This window comes from Podarcis erhardii (assembly GCF_964252035.2).
Source record: "Podarcis erhardii genome assembly, chromosome: 7".
In the NCBI taxonomy this organism is placed as follows: domain Eukaryota; kingdom Metazoa; phylum Chordata; class Lepidosauria; order Squamata; family Lacertidae; genus Podarcis; species Podarcis erhardii.
Window position 1 is genome coordinate 19,802,728 of NC_138511.1, and position 19,164 is coordinate 19,821,891.

General features: G+C 50.0%; 2 protein-coding genes across 12 annotated transcripts in view; one reads left to right on the forward strand and one right to left on the reverse strand.

Moving 5' to 3' along the window:
• SAMD11 (sterile alpha motif domain containing 11) overlaps window positions 1–15,742 on the forward strand; it is a 340,371-nt gene extending 324,629 nt beyond the window's left edge. For all 10 annotated transcript variants that reach the window (XM_081870871.1, XM_081870873.1, XM_081870868.1 and 7 more), the window contains 3 exons: window positions 5,522–5,646; window positions 11,218–11,328; window positions 15,288–15,742. In XM_081870871.1, coding sequence (XP_081726997.1) covers window positions 5,522–5,646; window positions 11,218–11,328; window positions 15,288–15,536 — 485 coding nt within the window. In that variant the 3' untranslated portion in view covers window positions 15,537–15,742. The remainder of the gene's footprint in view (window positions 1–5,521; window positions 5,647–11,217; window positions 11,329–15,287) is intronic.
• Window positions 15,743–15,982: 240 nt separating this feature from the next.
• Window positions 15,983–19,164, reverse strand: part of NOC2L (NOC2 like nucleolar associated transcriptional repressor) — a 123,063-nt gene continuing 119,881 nt past the window's right edge. For both annotated transcript variants that reach the window (XM_081870920.1, XM_081870921.1), the window contains one exon: window positions 15,983–17,644. In XM_081870920.1, the coding sequence (XP_081727046.1) occupies window positions 17,523–17,644 (122 nt within the window). In that variant the 3' untranslated portion in view covers window positions 15,983–17,522. The remainder of the gene's footprint in view (window positions 17,645–19,164) is intronic.

The following is a 19,164-nucleotide window of genomic DNA, read 5'->3' on the forward strand; positions in this document are numbered from 1 at the left end:
TTCTGTGTTCATAGTGATGCATTCCCCAAGAGACAACGTGCGCGTGTGAGTCGTGTGTGTGTACACATTGCCTTGCCTTCGTGCCGGGGATGAAAGCTAGATAATGCAAGCAGGAAGACCCAGATAGCGGCTGACGGGAAGATGGAGGGCAGAAAGGGGAAAGGGTAGAGATTTAATATCCGCAAATGATCCAGGAGGCTCTGAATGAGGCTGGCTACTTTCCAGGGAGGGGGAACAGTGGTGGTGTTGGAGCAGGCTGGGGGGGGGGGGACGAGCCAGGGGGAGGAGGCTGGCTCCTCCGGCACTTTGGAGGCGCAGAGCCATTTTCTATCCCCAGTGACAGAAAATTATCGACACGGCAGTCGATTGCCGGGTCAATTCCCCAAGCTGCCTTATGAAAACCCCAGCCGCTGCCAAAATGACCTCATCTCGTTTCAGCCGCGAACCTCTTCTCTCATACACCGCCACCCCCCTCGCCCACTTGCCCGCCGGCCGGCCCCGTCCTCTGGAAAAGGTGAAGGATGGAGCCAGCAAGCAGCTAAAATCTTCCTATCGATCTGCAGTCTGGAGAGCAATTAACGCCAGCCTTCCGGGGCCGTTCGGTGACCTCTCCCGGCTCTCGGCAGGGCAGGGGAAGAAATAACAAGATGGATTAAGCCCCCATCCCAGCTTTCTGTGTGGGTCAGTGGCATGGGCCCCATGCGGGGGGGGGGAGGTGCCTGGTCTTTATGGCTTGTTTGGCTTCTTGGACCCACATTGGTGGGAAAGGATAGGAATCTCGCAACCTTGCAGAAATTAGCAGTCCTTTGCTAGGGGCCGGTGTGGGCCCCACTTCCAAAGCAATGGTGGCTGGTGGTATGTGGGGTGGAAGGCCAGGCACCCTGAAGTAGGTGGAGCCGGAGCCAATGAAAGGAAGAGCAGACTCATTCTAGTTTTGTTCTCCTCTTCCCTGCTGAGTCCACCACCACCTGCAAGAAGGCAGGCAAGTGGGTAGACTGAATTTGGTGGGGCAGCATCCCACTTGCCATAATGAGCCATCCTTTGCGGTGTAATCACTCTCGCTCCCTTATAACCTGGCCCTGCGTGGCAAGCAGTTTCCATGATCCATTATAAGCCCCTTGACCCACACAACTATTAACATAGCTTGAATTCTAGCCAGTATTAGCAACGGCATGAGCTGTAGCTCAGTGCTAAGAACATCTGCTTCGCATGCAGAAGGTCCCAGGTTCTATCCCTGGGTAGGGCTGGGCATGTCCCTTGCTTGAAACCCCAGAGAGCCACTGCCAGTCAAGGTAGGCAATACTGAGCTTGGTGGACCAGCTGCCAGAATAGGCAGCATCCTATCCTGCTACATCTTCAGGGAAGAACTGTGGCAAAAGGTTCCAGGTTCAATCTCCAGCATCTTCAGGTAGGACTGAGAGAGATTCTCTGCCTGGAACCCTGGATAGCTGCTGCCAGTCAGTGTAGAAAACACTGGGCTTAGTGGACCAGTGGCCTGACTCTGCATAAGGCAGCTCCCTCTCTTCCTATGCACTAATTGCTGGGGATGGCAAGCGGGAGAGGGCGATGGATTTTGCTCAGGTCCACTGTGGGAAACCAGTTGCGAGTCTGGGGCCAGTGTCTGTGGTCTAGCAGGGCCCTTCCTGTGTTCTCTGCATCTTGTGGGGCCAGAGAGAGATGCTTTGAAACTTCTTGCTTCTGCCCGCACATACTGGCATCCCTTGAGAGAACCGGGTGTGAGAGCTGTGTGGAATTAATTAACGAAGCTGTTCAAAGGAGTCCTCTGAGCCCAAATCCTGGGAAGCTGAGCGTGAAGCATGTGAGACGAAAAGGGGAAAAGACGTCAGCAGGGAGTTGCCTTGCCTTTCTCCTTGTGGGCAGTGGTGCTGATTTGGCCCAGAGGCCGAGAGGAGGAAAATGGGCAGAGGCAAGGAGGTGGGCCCGTTCAAGGTGCCAGTGCCAACCCAATTAAAATCAGGAGCCTGACCTGATGGGAATAGAATAATCGCCTCGTTATTTGCAGAATGCAAAGGGCAGGCTTCCAGGTGCCTTTCCACTGTTTTGGACCACGACTCTCATCCACAGCTCAGTGATAGAGCATCTGTTTGCATGCAGAAGACCCCAGGTTCACTGCCAGTCAGTGTACGCGGCAAAGAGTTAAGATAGACCAATGGCCAGTCTCAGTAAAAGGCAGCTTCCTGTGTTCCTAGTAGCTTTCCTCCAAAGCAGCTGGAGGGCACGAGGTTGAGTGAGAATTTGGGCTTTAAGGCACCAAACCAGCAAGCCTTCTCAGTATCCCTGGATACACCCCCCCCCCACGGGCATGGGTCAGTTGTTCCTATTTAACTGAGTCTGTGAGAGGAGAGCGTTGAAAGGGGGAGTTTGAGAGAGAAATGCACTTCTCCTGAAAGGAGGGTTGGTCAGCTGAACCAGGCGTATTTTTTGGGTCTCTGCACGCTGTGGCTGTTTGTCCTCACAGAGCTTTGACCAGTTCTTGTTTATTTTGGCAAAATCAGGCATCTCCTCTTTCTTGCCCCCCCCCCTCCAGTAACTGCCAATAAATCATTCTGTCTCCTGCCCCCCCCCATCCTTCAGCTCAGAATTTTTTACGCCAGCAGACATTCTCTCCGTGTGTTTTCCTGGTGACTGCGAAAGGGAGGATGAACTGTCTTGAGATAAATATTTTGGCAGGGTCTGTGTTTGTGTGGCTGTGTGGAAAATACTTGTGGATTCTTACAGGCGAGCTCAGGGGAGAGTTGGCACACCAAAAAAAATGTGTTGGGGAGTGCTTCTTCCTCAAGAAAAAGAAGAAAAAATATTTTCCTTCATGGCAAATGAAAGAATTTGAATCACTTGCCATGGGCACCTGATGTCAGGAAGCTGCTTTATCCACTGGTCTGTTGGATCTCCGTCTACACTGACTGGCAGCAGCTATCCAGAATTTCAAACTGCAAGTCTTTCCCAGCTGAGGGGAAGAGGAGGATGCCTGATGGGAATCTGCATGAGTTGCTGTTCTGAGCATGATTCCTCCTAGTCTGCCCTTCATCCAGTTCTGGGAGCTACACTGAGGTGCCGTCCAGAACTCTATAACTGTCCAGGCTAGAAGTGTTCTTCCCCTGAACCTTTATGTGCAGAGTTTATTTGACATAGGTTATACGGAGGTTAGACTACATCCAGATACTTCCTCATCGCTTCTGTAACCACAAACCTCTGCCTTGTGGATGTGTTTCTAAGTGTATTTGTTGCCCTGGGGCAACAGTACTTTCTCCAAATAGTTAGGCAAACCTGGTTTATGCCTGATCCCTCCCACAAAATGCTGACTAGACCAGAGGCAACCTAGACTGGGGAGAAGAGTTATTTTGGCAAAGTCTTGCTTGCTTGTGCTCAGTGCAGGAGCTGTCCTAGTATGTTTAACCTGCCCATTGGCGGTCAATGGGTGCTGGAAGTAGTGGTGGGAGAAGAAAGGGAGGCCAACAGTAGGCGGAGCCAGAGCCAATGATAGGCGGAGCCAGAGCTTGTGCTTTGCCATTGAACGCTTTCTCTGTGTCTTGAGCAAAACCAGGTTTTTTTTCCTATCAGGCTTGGTTAAAAAGTTGGCAAGAGAAGCCAGCCCTGAAATTGGAGGCTGGAAAAGCCCCTCTGGAAAACAGCTTCTGGTCCCATGGAAGAGTTGGATCAGAGCACTGCCCTATTTTTCCTGTGGGTCCGGAGCGATGCCCCCGTTGCAGAGCCAAAGCGCTGAGGTTCAAGCTGCCCAGCCGAGTACAGTTCCCATCTACTCGGCCGAGCTGCTATCCTTGGCCGGCCTCTGGAAGGAGGAAGTGCATCATTTGGAACCAGTTGGCTGTTACTGCCAGATCCCTTTGGAGACGCTTGCTTCTCCGGCTGCAGATGGAGGCGTCTCGCCGGAGCCTTAGCTGTGCCTGGAATAATTGAGTTCAATTCCACTTCCTCTATTTACCAAGTCAGCGCCACGCTCTTTCAAATGGGTGGGTGGTGGGGAGGGGGAGGGAGAGAGAGAGAGAGAGAGGAAGAAAGAGAGAAAGATCTCCAATGTTTGGCAAAAACAGCTTCAGGTCTGAAAAAAACGCAAGTCTCTCGGATTAGGAGATTACTAAAGAGGTAAATGTCTGCCTTCACTTAGGCTGCATACACACCATACATTTAAAGCGTATCCCGTCCCCAAAAGAATCCTGGGAGCTGTAGTTTACGCCCTCACCAGTCTGCGATTCCCAGCACCCTTAATGAACTACAGGTGCCAGTATTAATGAAGTGGGTGAGATGTTCCTTAACTGTATGGTTTGTACGCAGCTGAAGATCAAGGGTGGCTCATAACCTGTGGGCCCTCTGGTTGTTGGACTCTAGTTCCCATCATCCCTGACCATTGGCCAGGCTTGTAGGGGCTGATGGGAGTGGGAGTCCAGCATCTGGAGGGCCACTGGTTCCCCATCCCTTCTCTTAATTCATCTTAGGGCAGTATACAGACTTTTGAATTTCATAGGCATTCACGTTTCACTAACAAGAGTTCTGTCAAATCTGGAAGATTTCACAGTTTTATAAACAAGATTCAGTGGTAGCTGTTGGGTCCTCTAGTGTTGTTGACGCTGACTGGCAGTGGCTCTCTGAAGGTTTCAGACAGGGGGTCTTTCCCAGCCCTGCCTGGAGATAACAAGCGATTGAATCCAGGACTTTCTGCATAAACAGCAGGTGCTCTTATCACTAAGCCATGCGCCTGGCATTGTAGTTTTCTGTGATAACAAGTTGCCTGACAGCAGGTAGCATTGCCATCCCTCTACCAGCGAGCTCTTCAACCTGTTCCCTAAAAGTAAGGGGGCTGCCTGTTGTGTCTCTGCACGAGTCTCTGTTTTGAGTGTGTCTTCTTCCAATTGCTCAGTTCCTGTCCCTAGCATCTCCAGGAAGGACTGAGAGATTCCCAGAAATCCCAGAAAGCCACTTCTAATCAGCGTAGACAATATTCAGCTGGATGGACCCAGTGGCCTGACTCAGTATAATGCAGTTTCCCATGTTCCTGAAAAGCTGCCACTTCCTTGAACTCCTTTGTTGTCCTGAGCACATACTTAGAGGTGGTCAGAGACCTTTGCTGGCTGGCCTTGGTGGGGGCTGTTGATGTTGCTTTTCAGTTTGCAGCCCTTGCTGGATTCTACTCCCCCCCCCACCTCCCCTCCCTTGACTGCAGCTGAAGAAAATTAAGCACATTGAAGACATTAGTTGGAAATGTGTCATCCCCCCCCCAGCCCCGCTGTCATTCTCTTGGCTTCCCCACCCTCGGGGCTAGGAATCTCCAGGAGGCCTCGGCGGGCAAATTGACCCTGCCTGGTGTTTTAATTGACAGTTCATTAAAGATGGATGTGTGGCTGGAGGAAAATAATGCAATGGGCAGCAAGGGAGGCCTGGCAGCAGTGTGGCTGTCCGTGTGGGACTTTCGTGATTTATGTTTCCTCTGCCCCCCCTCCCCTGCCCCAATTTCCCAACTCTCTAAAAACCTTCTCCCCCATTCCAGGCAGCATGGGAGGTCTCTTTTTGGATGGTGAAGACAGCCCAGCGCTGGAGGACGTCAGCAAGTGGACGGTGGAGGACGTCTGCAGTTTCGTGGGCGGTTTGTCCGGCTGTGCCGAGTACACTCAGGTAAACTCCCAAATATTCAGGAGGGGAGGGGAAAACCTGGGGCTTTGGGTTCTTACTTTCTCTGCAAATCAACAAGGCCAAGAGTTGCTTTCAGATTCCTGGAGGGCTCTATCAGAGGGCTGCGCTGTTCCCTGTTTGTTTGTTTGTTTGTTTGTTTGCTTGCTTGCTTGCTTGCTTGCTTGCTTGCTTGCTTTAATTCTGCATCCTAACAAACTGAATTCTGCAAGCTGAATAAATTATTCAAAATTTATTCTGCTGATCCCAGTCATGGGGCACTAAAGCGTCCACCCTCCCCCAGCTACTGGAAATCTTGTCTCAATGCCTCTGGCTTTCTGAGGTTTTGCCAGGCCTTGCCTCCGTCTCATAGGGTCTAGAAACTTATGGGATCTTTGAAAAAACATTTCTTTTTTCTAATAAAAAAGTATACATCTCAAGAAGCTGAATACTGCACTCAGTACCACAACTGTCTGCACTTCTTCGTGTCTTTGTAAGTCTACTGTGGCTTGTCTGCAGAGGCTTGGTCATGCACATCCATGTTCCCTAAATACCAGTACGTAAATACTGCCTGCCGCTGCTGACTACACAGTCCTACATGGAAGTAAGCCACACCGTGTTCAAGAGCACTTTCTCTCAAGTATGTATGCAGAGGATTGCACACTAAAGCCCTGTTCTATAGTCCAGTATTACCATTATAAGAACAAAGGAAGCTGCCCTATACTGAGTCAGACTTTTAGTCTATGTACCTTAGTATTGTCTACACTGACTGGCAGTAGCTCTCTGGGATTTCAAATGAAGGATATTCCCAACCCCCCTAACAGGTATTGGGGTTGTAATTTAACGTAATTTATCCTTATTAATCCATACAAATTATCCAAATGTCCAGCATACAGTTACCCCAGAGACAGCACAAAAGTTGTTTCATCCGTCACAGGGAAGAATATCATTCAAACTATCCTCTTCAGGATAGCCACACCTTCAAAGATTTTTTTTTTGGGGGGGGGTGTTCATTGTTAAGACCACTGTGTCCAAATAATATTTAAATAAATAAATGTTAAATAAAATGTTGTTAATAAAAAGTAAAAAATAAATAAAAACAACAACAAATGATAAATATTTAAATAAATGATAAAATATCAATAATTCTTTGCGTGCAGACGGTTTTTTTAAATCTACGGCTGTTATTTACATCCTGGGTTTTTTGATGATTTTTTTCTGATAATTATGTGCAAGCAGCTTGGAGGTCTGAGCTGTAGAACTTAAAATTGCTGGTTAACCCTGTGCATTGAGCAGGGAGGAAGGTGGGTGGGGGAATAAGCCCCAAGGCAAGAGGCCCTTCTGGAACATCCATCACTGCCAGGCGGGGATCATGAAGTGGCTCAGTGTGAGGCCTCCGGTCAGGATACAAAAACCCCGTCTGTTCGTTCGGCACCAGAGTCAGCCAAGGCCTCTTTCTTATAAACACTCCATTGAGAGAGAGAATATCAGCTTCAGGGGAAGGGATCCTGAGATGTGCAACGAGAAGGTGGCTGTATACTTGGAACAGAGAGAAGACCTGCTCAGCAGGGAGGGGAGGGCCAGAGCTGAGTGGCAGAGCATCTGATTTGCAAGCAGAAGGCCCCAGGTCCAATCCTTGGCGTCTCCAGCTGGGACTGTCTGAAATCCTGGAGTCCCAGTTGGTATTGATGCTAGATGGACCAATTTGGTCCCATGATTCTGCACAAGGCAGCTTCCAGGGCCCCTATGAGGCACATGCCCTGCAGGCAGAAGGTCCCGGGCTTGATCCCCAGCATCTCCAGGGAGCTCTGGAGAAGAGCCTTGCCTGAAACCCTGGAGAGCGGCTGCCAGTCAGTGTGAGCATGGGCCTGTGATCTGACTTGGTACAAGGCAGCTTCCTATGATCCTATGGAAGCCAAACATTCAGAACAGCAAGGCCCTTCAGGGAAAGGAGTGCTTTGCAGGCAGGAGGCTCCGATCCTGGCATCTCCAGGTAGGGCTCAGCGTATCCCTTGCTTGAAACCCTGGAGATCAGGTGCACTAGAGAGACCAAGGCAGCTTCCTTTGTTCCCGTGTGCCATGTTCCCCTTCCAAGAAAGAGTCCCACAAAGCAGGGCTAAGAAGGAGGAACTGGTCAAACCTGTTAATGCTTCTAACCTGAATCAAATACGTCACCTTTATTAATACTATTACACGTTTCTAACTGTCCTAAGCAAAATATAAAACTAAGAACTAAGTCTATTACTCTTAGACCAATTAAAGTGTTTGGACCTAAGTTAGCCACAGCATTGATGGGTCTACTCTTGAGTAGGACGAGCACTGGGCTACAGCCCAGTGTTTATTTCGTTTTTCAAACCACCTCCCACGAGGCACCCCAAAACGTGCCTCTTTAAGCACAGCCGGCTCTCTCACCTGCCAGTGAAAGGAGGAGGCCTCCCTGCGGGTCTCAGGCCCCCTGCTTTCCAAATAATTTGCCCACCCCCTTCCCCCAGCCAATTGGGAATGCATCAGGGGAGGCTGTGACGCCCTTTCTGCTTACAGGGTCGTCGTTTTTTCCTGTCTCTTTCTGGGTGGCAGGCGGGTGGTGCATTTTCAAGGCAGGGCCTGCCCCCTGCCCCCCCCCCACCGCCGCCGCCGCCGCCACCGTCTCGCACACTGTGCAAGTGCTAATCCCCTCATGACACGCTTCATTAAAGCCCCCTCTAAGGCTGGGGCTTCTGCAGGGCGGCAGCTGTGGCAGCTGGCTTTTGGGGGGGGGGTCAGAGGCACGAATGGGATGGAGAGGGTGAGAATTGGCGGGAGATGCAGAAGGCTCTGTGTAGGTGGGACTGCTATATATTACTATCATGACATTTCTATAGCATCTTACAGTGAAATGTCGCCCCGAATGAAACCCTGGAGATCTGCTTGCCAGTCATTGTGGGTGATGCTGAGCTATACAGACTGGTGGGCTGTTCTGATCTAGAGCATCAAGTGCATACTGCATACTGGACCAGGGCTGTCCTAGAATGGACTGCCTCCAATACAGGCATCTGATCGAACCCTGGCATGTTGCCCATGCTGGCTCTCAGATACAACCTAAAACTGGTTGCCTTAATATAAATGAACATGTCATTAGCTAGGCATAAGTATTATTGCCGATAGTGGATGCAGTATGTAGAAAGCTAAGCAGGCACAAGGCAAATGCTCTACCACTGAGACACGGTCCTTCCCTTCCATCAAAATGGTCTTGAGCTGGCCTAGCACCTTCCTCTCTGTCCTATTCTAAAAACTGCAGCTTTTCTTTGTTCCTTCTCTTTCTGTCTCTCTCTGACACACACATCCCTCCCTAGTTTGCTTTGTCCCTTCAGTCAGATGGCAGTGTGTTGACTCACCTTTGCCAAAATGGCTCCCATCTTCCAAGTGGGAGCATCCAGCTATTTCCTAGCTTTTCTGGGCCATTTACCTGTACTTTCAAACACGTGTACTTTCATCACTAAGGAACTTCAAGCAGCGCCCCCCCCCCCCAAAAAAAACCCCTTAACTTTCTCCAGTCCAAAACCCAGACTCCTTCATAGCACCCCTAGTGCAGAATAGAGTTGTGGCAACACTCTAAAAGGCCCTCCCCGCTGTTTTTCTCCTCTCTTGCAAGAATCACTTGGAAGCCATCCGTGTGCTTTTGTGCCAGCAGCACCTACTGGCATGGGCAGGACAAGCATGCCCTCTCAGCTCCCGGCCTTGTGCTTCCTCCAGGCTGAACAAGACAGCAAGCAGGGTTGCTGAGAGTTCTTCCAACCTTCAGCAGCCACCCCAGAGCTCCCTGTGAAGAGAGTTGCACTTTCACAGTGGTGCTTTCCAGGCAGCCTGATCCAGAAAAATACAATCCCCCCACCCTATTAACAAGGTCTCTTGAGTGAGCCAGGAAGGCCAAGAGGTTTGGAGGAGGGGGAGGTAGTGAAGGAGGAGGGGGAGGAAAAAGGGGTTTGGCACAGAACGAGTTAAAGGGATAAGGCCTTTTTCTTTTTCCTTTTGGTCCACAGCGGGGCTCTGCATTTAACAGGTTTTTACTGTGCAAGAAAGCCAGGCCGCCGGGGAGACCCAGCGCTGCAGAGCTGTCTGCCTGCTTTCTCTCCTCCAAAAACCGCAGCTGCCGGGGAGGTCTGGCACAGAGCTGACCTCCGCTCTTGCCAGCAAAAAACAAGCAACCGAAAGAAAAAAGCCGGCCACAGTGTTTGCATTAGGAATAAAGCAGGGGGCAGTGGGAGGAAGGCTGTCTTTGCTCAGCGCAACCCTGTATTGGAAACAGACACACACACCCCCCCTTGGTGCTCTCGGCCCCTGGGACCGTCCATCTGTGTCTTGATGGCACGTTGCATCGCACACAGCTTGGCATGGGCTCCAGGGAGGCCTGGAAGCAAGCGTGGCAGAGCGCAGGGATGGTTTTTTGGCTGTCAGCCAAGCTGGCCTGCTGGGTCACGGGGCAGGGATAGGAGACTGTGCTCCTGAGCAGCCTTGGCTGGAAGAGCCCACCTATAAAAAGAAGATCCAGAAGGGGAGGAAGCTGCTGTCGGCTTCCTTTTTGTTATTATGATTTAAGGAAAAAAGCTTGAACAGCAGGCTCCCATCTGTGCCTGCCTCTGAATCGCCAGCTTTAAGAGTACAGGGCAAAATGAGGTAATAGTCAGTTGTCTCCAGTAGTGGCCCTACTCAGAATAGACCCCTTGGATTTGATGGACATCTCTAACCTGGGCCCATTAATTTCCGGGTGTCTACCAGTTCACAAATGGACAAAAGTCAACAGCAGAATAACAAGGATAAAGCCTTTAAAAAAAAACACGACTGCATAATTGAAATACATAGTAAATCAACTACGTTAAAAAGATCAATAATTAAACTATGTAATAAACAAGCCATTAAAACAATATTCAAAGCACAAAAGGAAGAGGCCTGGGGTAGACATTTCCTCCCCAATCCAAATGCTTTCTTTGCAGGGTATTTTTCTTCCTATTTTCTTTCTTTCTTTAAAGTTTTACTGAGTTTCCCAGTATTAGATAAAATGGAAGGAAGAAATCACGAACAACAAATACAAAAAACTGGTCCCCTTGAGAGAGAGGAGCAATATCGTATTGTTCACGAGTCTCTGATTATGTCACTGGATGGAAATACCCATGCCATTATGACGAGCCAGTTGCTGGGGGGTGGGGCGCTGTATTGGTCTATAACCTTATTTAACAGAACTAATGGGCAGGAAGCAGTCTGCATCAAAGTGATCGCAGATGCTCTCTTTTTGAAGCATAGGATGGGGTTCGCATCCACACACACAGAGCCCACCTGCATTCTGAAGTGCAACACTGCAGCTTAGCTCACCACCTTACCCACACGTAGACCCAACCTCATTAGGTTGGCAAACAATAATGATATAGGCTCACATCTATACACTGTGTGTGTGTGTGTTAGTCTTGCTTTGTGTTCACCAATAGACTCGACTTCGTATAAGGCAGCTTTCTGTGTTTCTCTTAAAACACAGCACTCAGATCCCAAGTAGCTCTCCTCTGGGCTCCTCTTACCCACACTGCTTTCTGCTTCTGCCCCTGACAGGTCTTCCGGGAACAGGCCATAGACGGCGAGACTCTGCCCCTCTTGACAGAAGAGCACTTACTGAATAACATGGGGTTAAAACTGGGACCCGCATTGAAGATAAGGTCACAGGTAAGAGTGCTCAAGATGCAGCAGGCCAGAACCTCAGAATCCAGAATTCCTGTTGACATTTGTCTTCAATAAGATTAAGGGCTGCATGTCCGGCGGGCAGCTGGGGTCTAAGGGCTCAAGTGGCCTATTCCAACCAGACGTTTGTGTGTGTGAGTGGATGAACAGAACCCAGGGCAGGTGGAAGTGAGGGTGGGGGAATCACACTTTTGAATGCTCTCCTCCAGTGGCCCACCTAGTCCAGCATCCTGTTCTAACAGTGGCCAACCAGATCCCCTAATGGGGAATCGGCAAGCAGGACCTGAGCACAAGAGCAGCTCCCCATCTCCTGTGGTTTCCAGCAACTGGTATTCAGAAGCACACTGCTTCTGACTGGCAGAGCACAGCCACTGTGGCTAGTAGCCATTGGGAGCCTTTATCTAATCCTTTTTTAAAGCCATCAAAGTTGGTGGCCATCACTGTTTCTCCAAACCTAAGAAGTTCCAAGGGACGCGGGTGGCGCTTTGGGTTAAACCACAGAGCCTAGGGCTTGCCGATCAGAAGGTCGGCGGTTCGAATCCCCACGACGGGGTGAGCTCCTGTTGTCCGGTCCCTGCTCCTGCCAACCTAGCAGTTCAAAAGCACCTCAAAGTGCAAGTAGATACTGTATTTTTCACTCTATAACACGCACCCGACCATAACACACACATAGTTTTTAGAGGAGGAAAACAAGAAAAAAAATATTCTAAACGAAACAGTGGATGTATGTTTTTTGTGGTTCATGCTGTGGCCACAGACATGTGATCTGACGGTGAGTTTGAGGTAGCCCAATGCAAAAATCCTGAGGATCCATGTGGATCCATGCTTTGTAACCACGTTTTAAGTAGGGAGGGAAGGAAAAGCACTCAAGGGACAATGAACACGCTTGGGGTGGGTGGAGAAGGATGCTGTTAATAATGCAGAAGAGGGGTATAAGAGGAGAAGCAAGCAGGCTCTGCTTCTCTCCCTCCTCCCCGGCTCGCTGAAAAACTTTGCTGCTATTTAGCCAGCTGAGTGGGGAGGAGAGAGGGACAGAGAGCCTGCTTGCTTTAAAGGAGCCAACTGGACACGAGTGTAAGCGGCTCCTCTCTTCTCCCGCTTTGCTCCTTTAAAGCAAGCAGGCTCTCTGTCCCTCTCTCCTCCCCACTCAGTGGCTCTTCTCCCGCTTTGCTGTTTCAAAGTGAGCCAATGAGGAGGGAAGGAAGGGGAACCATGGATCCTCTGCTCACGACTGCAGCAGATCCCCCCGCCATCCGTAGGCATTCGCTCCATAACACGCACAGACATTTCCTCTTACTTTCTAGGAGGGAAAAAAAGTGAGTGTTATGGTGCAAAAAAATACAGTAAATAGGTACCGCTCTGGCAGGAAGGTAAATGGTGTTTCCGTGTGCTGCTCTGGTTCACCAGAAGCGGCTTAGTCTTGCTGGCCACATGACCCGGAAGCTGTACGCCGGCACCGCAACCCCAGAGTCGTCCACGACTGGACTTGTCAAGGGTCCCTTTAAGGCGTTCCAAATGCTGTAAGTAAGCCTTCCTCATAGGGGAGTTGGCAACATCTCCCTGGAAGGTTGAAACTAGCTAATAAGCACATCCCATGATAAGGTATTATGGAAGGATGGCATTCCTTTTCTGCAGCCTGACAGGGTCCCACTCTGCCACTTCATTCTATAGCATCTGTAGGTCAGGCCTGTGCTGATGGGGCTCTGGATTCACCTGCAATAGCAGCTTTATACATTTCCTTTGCCTTCTACTGTAACCCAAAAGCTTGCACACTCACATATCGGTCGATAAGTTGTTTTGGTAGAACAAGGCTGGGGAACTTTTTGCCCTTCAGATTCCCAACTCCCATCACCCCTCATCACTGGTCACATAGCTTGGGGCCTGACGGGAGTCCAACAGCACTTGGAGGGGGCCACTGGTTCTCCACTAAGTGCAGTAGAAGGTGCTTTTCTAAGTACACCTCCCCCCCCCCCACCTTTTCTCAGTGCGTTCTGGAAACAGGGCATAGGAAAGGGTTCAAATAGGAGTCAGAGGTCTAGGTGTTTTGCTAGCTTTTGAGCACTATCTCTTTCTTCCCATCTCCCAAATTTTTCCATCACCCGCCACCCACCACCAAAAGCTGCAGGATTAACATCATTTGCACGCACATACTGGTCCTTGGTTTCTTCTTCCTCCATAAAGGCTGCTCGCTTTTCCCCATCACAGCCTTCATTTGCACAGTCAACAATTTAATGGTAGCCCCCTGCCCTCTCCCCAGCTGCCGAGTCTCTCCCCCTATCCTCCCGTCTGCCCCAGGGATGTGGGCTTATATTAATCACCTTCGATCCTGAGCCAAAAGCCCCCTGCCTGCTCTCGCACCTACACAGCTGGTTTTTGTTAAAGCTTCAATAAAAAACAGAGGTTCGTATTTAACCCAAAACAACCAGAGTATTATTCAGTTAGCAAAACTTGGGCAAGGGATGGCTGTATCACTCCAAGCCCAATTTTAAGGCTACTGCCAGTTATTTCACTTCCGTATCTCTCCCGCAAACACTCCACAACCTGCGTGTGCAATCGAAGTCGGATTGGTGCTCCTGAATTTCTTGCTGCCACCGCCGCTGCTTCTTTTTCCTCCTTGAATCAGTTTTATTTCCTGCAGAATTGATCCACAGGGAACAATTGCCCAGAGAACCTTTTTATTAGACCCCTCGTAAACAGTAAGGGCTGCAGGGAAAGTAATAAAGTTGCCCTTATTGTTTTAACATAATATAACAAATGTATATGGCCAGTGGTGGTTGAGGCGGGGGGAAGCCTGCCTCGGCAAAATGTATTTATTGCACCATGGTCCGCTTCCCAAGGGTGGTGTCGCTGGGGGGCCGGCAGAGAGATTGCAAGATTGCTCAGGGCTTCGGGTGCATGTGTGTGTGTGTGTGTGATAACCAGAAGGTTCATCCACAGTTGGAGGCAGTAATGCTTCTGAGTAGGGAAGCGTGTTCTTGTGCGCTGGTCCTGCTTGCAGGTTTCCTATTGTGGCATCCGGTTGGCCACTGTGATGTGAGAACAGGATGCTGGACTGGATGGGCCACTGGCCTGATCCAGACTTACGATGTTTTTGAAGTGTGCGTGGAGGAAGAATGTGAAGCCCGGATACAGCAGTGGTCCCCCAACGCAGACTGCAGCTTCCCCGTGGAACATCCCTCCACATCCAGCCATTGTTATCCCTGTGTGTCTGAAATAAGAAATAGCCTGGTCACATTTCAGGTGACTCTGCCCCAAATGTCAGCAGGCTGGATGCTGTTTCACTTGAGGGTGACAAGGAACATGTTGGGTGTGTGGGATAGAATTCTGAGAACTGGTTTCTAGGGAGACAAGAGGGCTCACTTGCCCTATCTGCAAATGGGTCTTCATGGAGTGCTCTGATGATAAGTATATCAGGAGCATAATGACCCCTCTCCCACAGCATGTGTTCTGCAATCATGTACACATGTGCAATTTGGGATTATGTGAAATTTAGCATGACTATCTGTCCTCTCCTGCCCCATTAAATCAAGGTGCTAGTCCTCAAGATAGACTTTTAAAGCATGTGTCCAGTCTCTGTTTATATGATTTTCCTGTGGAGATCCCCTCTCACCAACCACTTCCCTTTATTTATGACCTTCACCAAGACTATCCACAATGTGTGCGTGTGGAATTACTCAGCTTGTATGCACATGGTTTTAATTTGCCTACTTTGTGCACATTGCCTTTTCCAGAATTTCTGTTTTGTCAAAACAGCCCCCTGCTAGGGTCGCCCAGGCTCCATAGCTGCCTCCCTGACCTGTGCAGATTCTGCTAAGGAATCAGCAGCACCAGGCACTCATTGCTTGACCCCAGAAGACGAACTGCAGCTAGAAGACAAGCCTGCATGCTCTCCTCTCAACCCACCCATTAATCTCCCCTCTTCCTTTTGCAATTTCCCTCCACAGGTAGCCAAGAGAGTCGGCCGGGTGCTGTACATGGCTAGCTTCCCCATGGCTTTCCCGCTCCAGCCCCCGGGCTTGCGACCCGCAGACCGTGACTTGCCTCCTGCTGACCTCCGCCCCTCGTCGACAGGAAGCGTGACCTCCTCCCCGTACGGCAACGCTCTCCTCCCCGCCAGCCGCATCTCGCCAAAGCAGGAAAACGGGAACCCTTTGCTGGCCGGCCTCAGCGACACGTCGAAGCCGCCCTCGTAAACTGCACAGCCCCAGGCAGTCAGCCAGCCAGCCAGCCTCGCAAGGGTCCCTGGCTTGGGCTGCTGGGCCTTCCAGCACTGGAACCAGCCAGCCGAGGAACCAAGAGAATAATCATGCATTCAGCGTTGGGGTTTTAAGGGGCAGGGGTCGGCGTAATCCAAAGATTTATTGGAAGCAATTTGAAAAGGGACACCGTGACTTTTTCTTTGTTTGGGCTTTTTTCTTTGTTGCCTTTGCAAAAATGCAACTTTGGGGAAGAGACCCTCAGCACCCCCTTCTTCCCTTCCCCTAACCGCAGCCTCCCGCCAGGAGGAAACACTCTTCCTTCCCCACTTCTGAAATGTGTCCCTCGCTGGAACCTGTTCCGTTCCTCTTTCAGGGTGTCTATGCATCGCTCAAAAAACAACTTTGAAACAATACCAAAGACAGACAACTGACCCAACACCCAAGTTCCGGTCCATGTTTACTTCAGTTTGGATGGTACGGCACAGCTAGCTCTGTGGGGTACAGGCTTTTTAGTTTTTTGTGTGCTTTTCTCTTTTTTTAAAACTGCATTTTCATGCTGCTTAAACATTGCAGATTGACTGTGAAAGTTCCCCTCCTTGCTGGGCACTGCACAGACTTGTTTTGCAGAATAATAATAATAATGATGATAGCCTTGGGGGGGGGCAGAAGGGGAGATGAGCGTGGGAGAGGCTGGGAGGCAGAGTTTACCCCCCACACCTTAAACTGCGTGTGTACAGAAGATGTGTGTCCCATTTTTACTTTGTTTGTGTGGGGGGAGTGTGTGTGTATTTTGTGGGGGAGGGGGGAAGAGGCTTGTTGCAGAGGATATGGAGTTGCACATTTTTACCTGGTCCCCCACCCCCATGACCAGGTAACAGGTACCCGAGTGAGCCCATCGGGGCAGGGCGCTCTACATTGCCCCCTCCCCACCTCGCAATTTGTACAGTGATGGAAAACAATCATGTGATCGATGCTTGTCCGCTTTTCTCTCTCCTTACCCTTTCTGTTTTGAAAACACCTGCACGCTCAACCTTTTTTCCCTTATTCATTTTTTTTTTTTTTACTTTTGTTTGGGGTGGGGGTGGGGAATCAAACAGATCGCTCAATGGTACCTTCGCTTCTTTATATATTGTAAATGGTCGTTATCCATCACATCCAGGCCAACGCTTTCCAGCAAATCGATTTAAATAATAATAATAAAAAAGAAATCACTTAATTTATAAATTGGTTGCTCCGTGGGCCAGCCGTGTCCTTAAGAGTCTTGCAAAAGTACAAAAAATAATACACAGAGTTGAGTCGGGGGTAAGCAGAGGTGAATCTAGCGAATACAGTTCCAGTGCAGAGTCTCTTCTGCCCACTATGAAGAGAGACCACAGGCACCCAACTATTAGCCCTTCTCTTTCCTAGAATCTGCTTAGCATAGCTGTACCAGGGTGGGGTTTAAATGGCAGAGGGCACTGGCTGGCAAAGAAAGACTTCTCTGTGCCCCTAGAAGCTCTGTGGAATAGGCAAGGTAATATTAGGAGATACCTGCCACCAGTTAATTGCTGGTGCTTCCCCACTGGAAGCAGTGGCTGGCTAATAATGGACAACACAAGCTCTGGCCATGCTGGTGGGCTTGGGGCTGGTTTCCTTCCAACAAAACAGGGATTTGGAGGTGGCGGATCCGCCCTCCCCACGTTATTTATAAAGTGGCAGGTTTTAACAAGGGCCTTTTTATCTCCTTGCCTGAGCCACTTTACTGCTGCTGGCAAAGCCACAAATTTTACTGTGTTTCTCCAAAACGTATAAAACTCTGCTGCACAAGATTTTTGCGTTTCAAGTGGTGCCTTGGGGGACGAGGGAGGCAGCCTCAGCGGAGCAACTTCCTGCCCCTGCTTTAAAGGGGCACAGGGGTTACCCTACCACAAACGCAACACCTCCAGATCCATTCCCCTTGCTCCTCACAATACCCATCCCAGTTGTCTGTTGGCGCAGCTGTCAGTCAGCATCAGAGAAGTCCAAGTCTTCCACCATGTCTTCGGGTCCCTGCGCCAGCTGCTTCAGCTCCGCCCGTGACAGCTGTTTCCTGACGCCCTTGCGGCCGGCCCCTTTGCCTCCCCCTGTGGAAGGGAGAGAGAGAGAGGTGTAAATCCTGCCTTATCAGGAAGGAAGAGGAGGGGAGAGGGAGAAAGAGGCAGGCAGAAGCGGCTCATTGCTAATTAATCACAAGCATTAATTAATTTATCGCCACCGCTGCATCTTCCAGATAGCAGGGATGGAAGGGAGGGTGAACAAGCGCTTCTGTGCTCCTCTTATTGCAATTTGGAATCAAAAAACAAGGCGTTTTGGGAAGGATGGTGCAAAAAGTTGTTGTCCCCCGTCCCCCACCGCTCTGCACTGCTCTTTCTAAATGGGACTCTTGAGTTTAAAACATGGGGCAGACTTTTTTCCTGAAATCTCAGCCCCAGCCATCCTTAGGGGGGAGAGAACAGTCCTGGGGTTGTATGCAGTGCTCATCCTACTCAGAGCAGACCCATTGAAATTCATGGCCATGGCTTGCATCGTCCATTTATTTCAATGAAAGGAATCCCTTGGCACAAGCATTTCTGCGTGCCAGACCAAACAGTCTTTCTTTTCCTCCCCACATGGGCTGTTCTGGGTTTTCTACTGACCCTTCCCATAGCGGGGTGGGGGCCTGTTGTGCTTGCATAACTTGTTCTACCAGCTCCCACTAGTGCAACTGCTTAGTTGAATCTGGGTCCGTAGGTTTACTCTGAGTAGAATTCGGTTGGGCTGCAACTCCTAGGCAACATCGTACATTAAGATAGACACAAGAAATGCAAGGCCCTCCACATGTCGTGAGACTACAACTCCTATCATCCCTGACAATAGGCCATGCTGGCTGATGGGAATTGGTGCTCCAATATCTTCTAGAGGGCAGCAAGATCCCTATACCTATTGACAGTACAAGGCCAGTACCCCAAAGCTCCTCTGCCCAAGCAGGTCACGCAAGTTGCATTTCAAAGCTTGAGATGATCACTGGTATTGAAAAAATCAAGCTTAAATAATTTTAATGGCTGCAACTGTCCCTGGGACTTTGGGGTGAAGAACAGGTAAATAATGCTTTAAAATTATAAAGGTCTGATATCCTTGGGAGACCCACCAGTAAGGGACGTTTCTCAGCCCTTCCTGAAGATGCTGTGGATTGAACCTGGGGACCTTCTGCGTGCAAAGCACATGGTGCTGGCCCCCGCAGAAACATGGGTGCATACGCCCCTGTGCTAAAATGCTTATTACAGTATTGCAGTTCTGGAAGGGTGTTTTTTTCCCTCCCCCCCCCCAACAAATGTCACTGCACATCTCGAGGGAGGGGCCAACTGGTAACATCCGCCCCAAAACAAGCACTGAGAGAGAGAGGCAGCTGTGGGAGCCGTTTGCCTTGCCAGGCTCTGGCAGCCCCAGATAGAAATAGCTCCAAGAGCCGGCAAGGAGACTGCCAAGCGTTCCCAGCCAATGTTCGCTCCCATCTCTGCTGTTCATCTATTCTGGGCAACGGCACCAAGGTCCGTGTGCCAACCCTCTGCCATCTGTCACAGTGAATCAGTCAGTGGGGCTGGGCACAGCTCTCTCCTCTCATTTT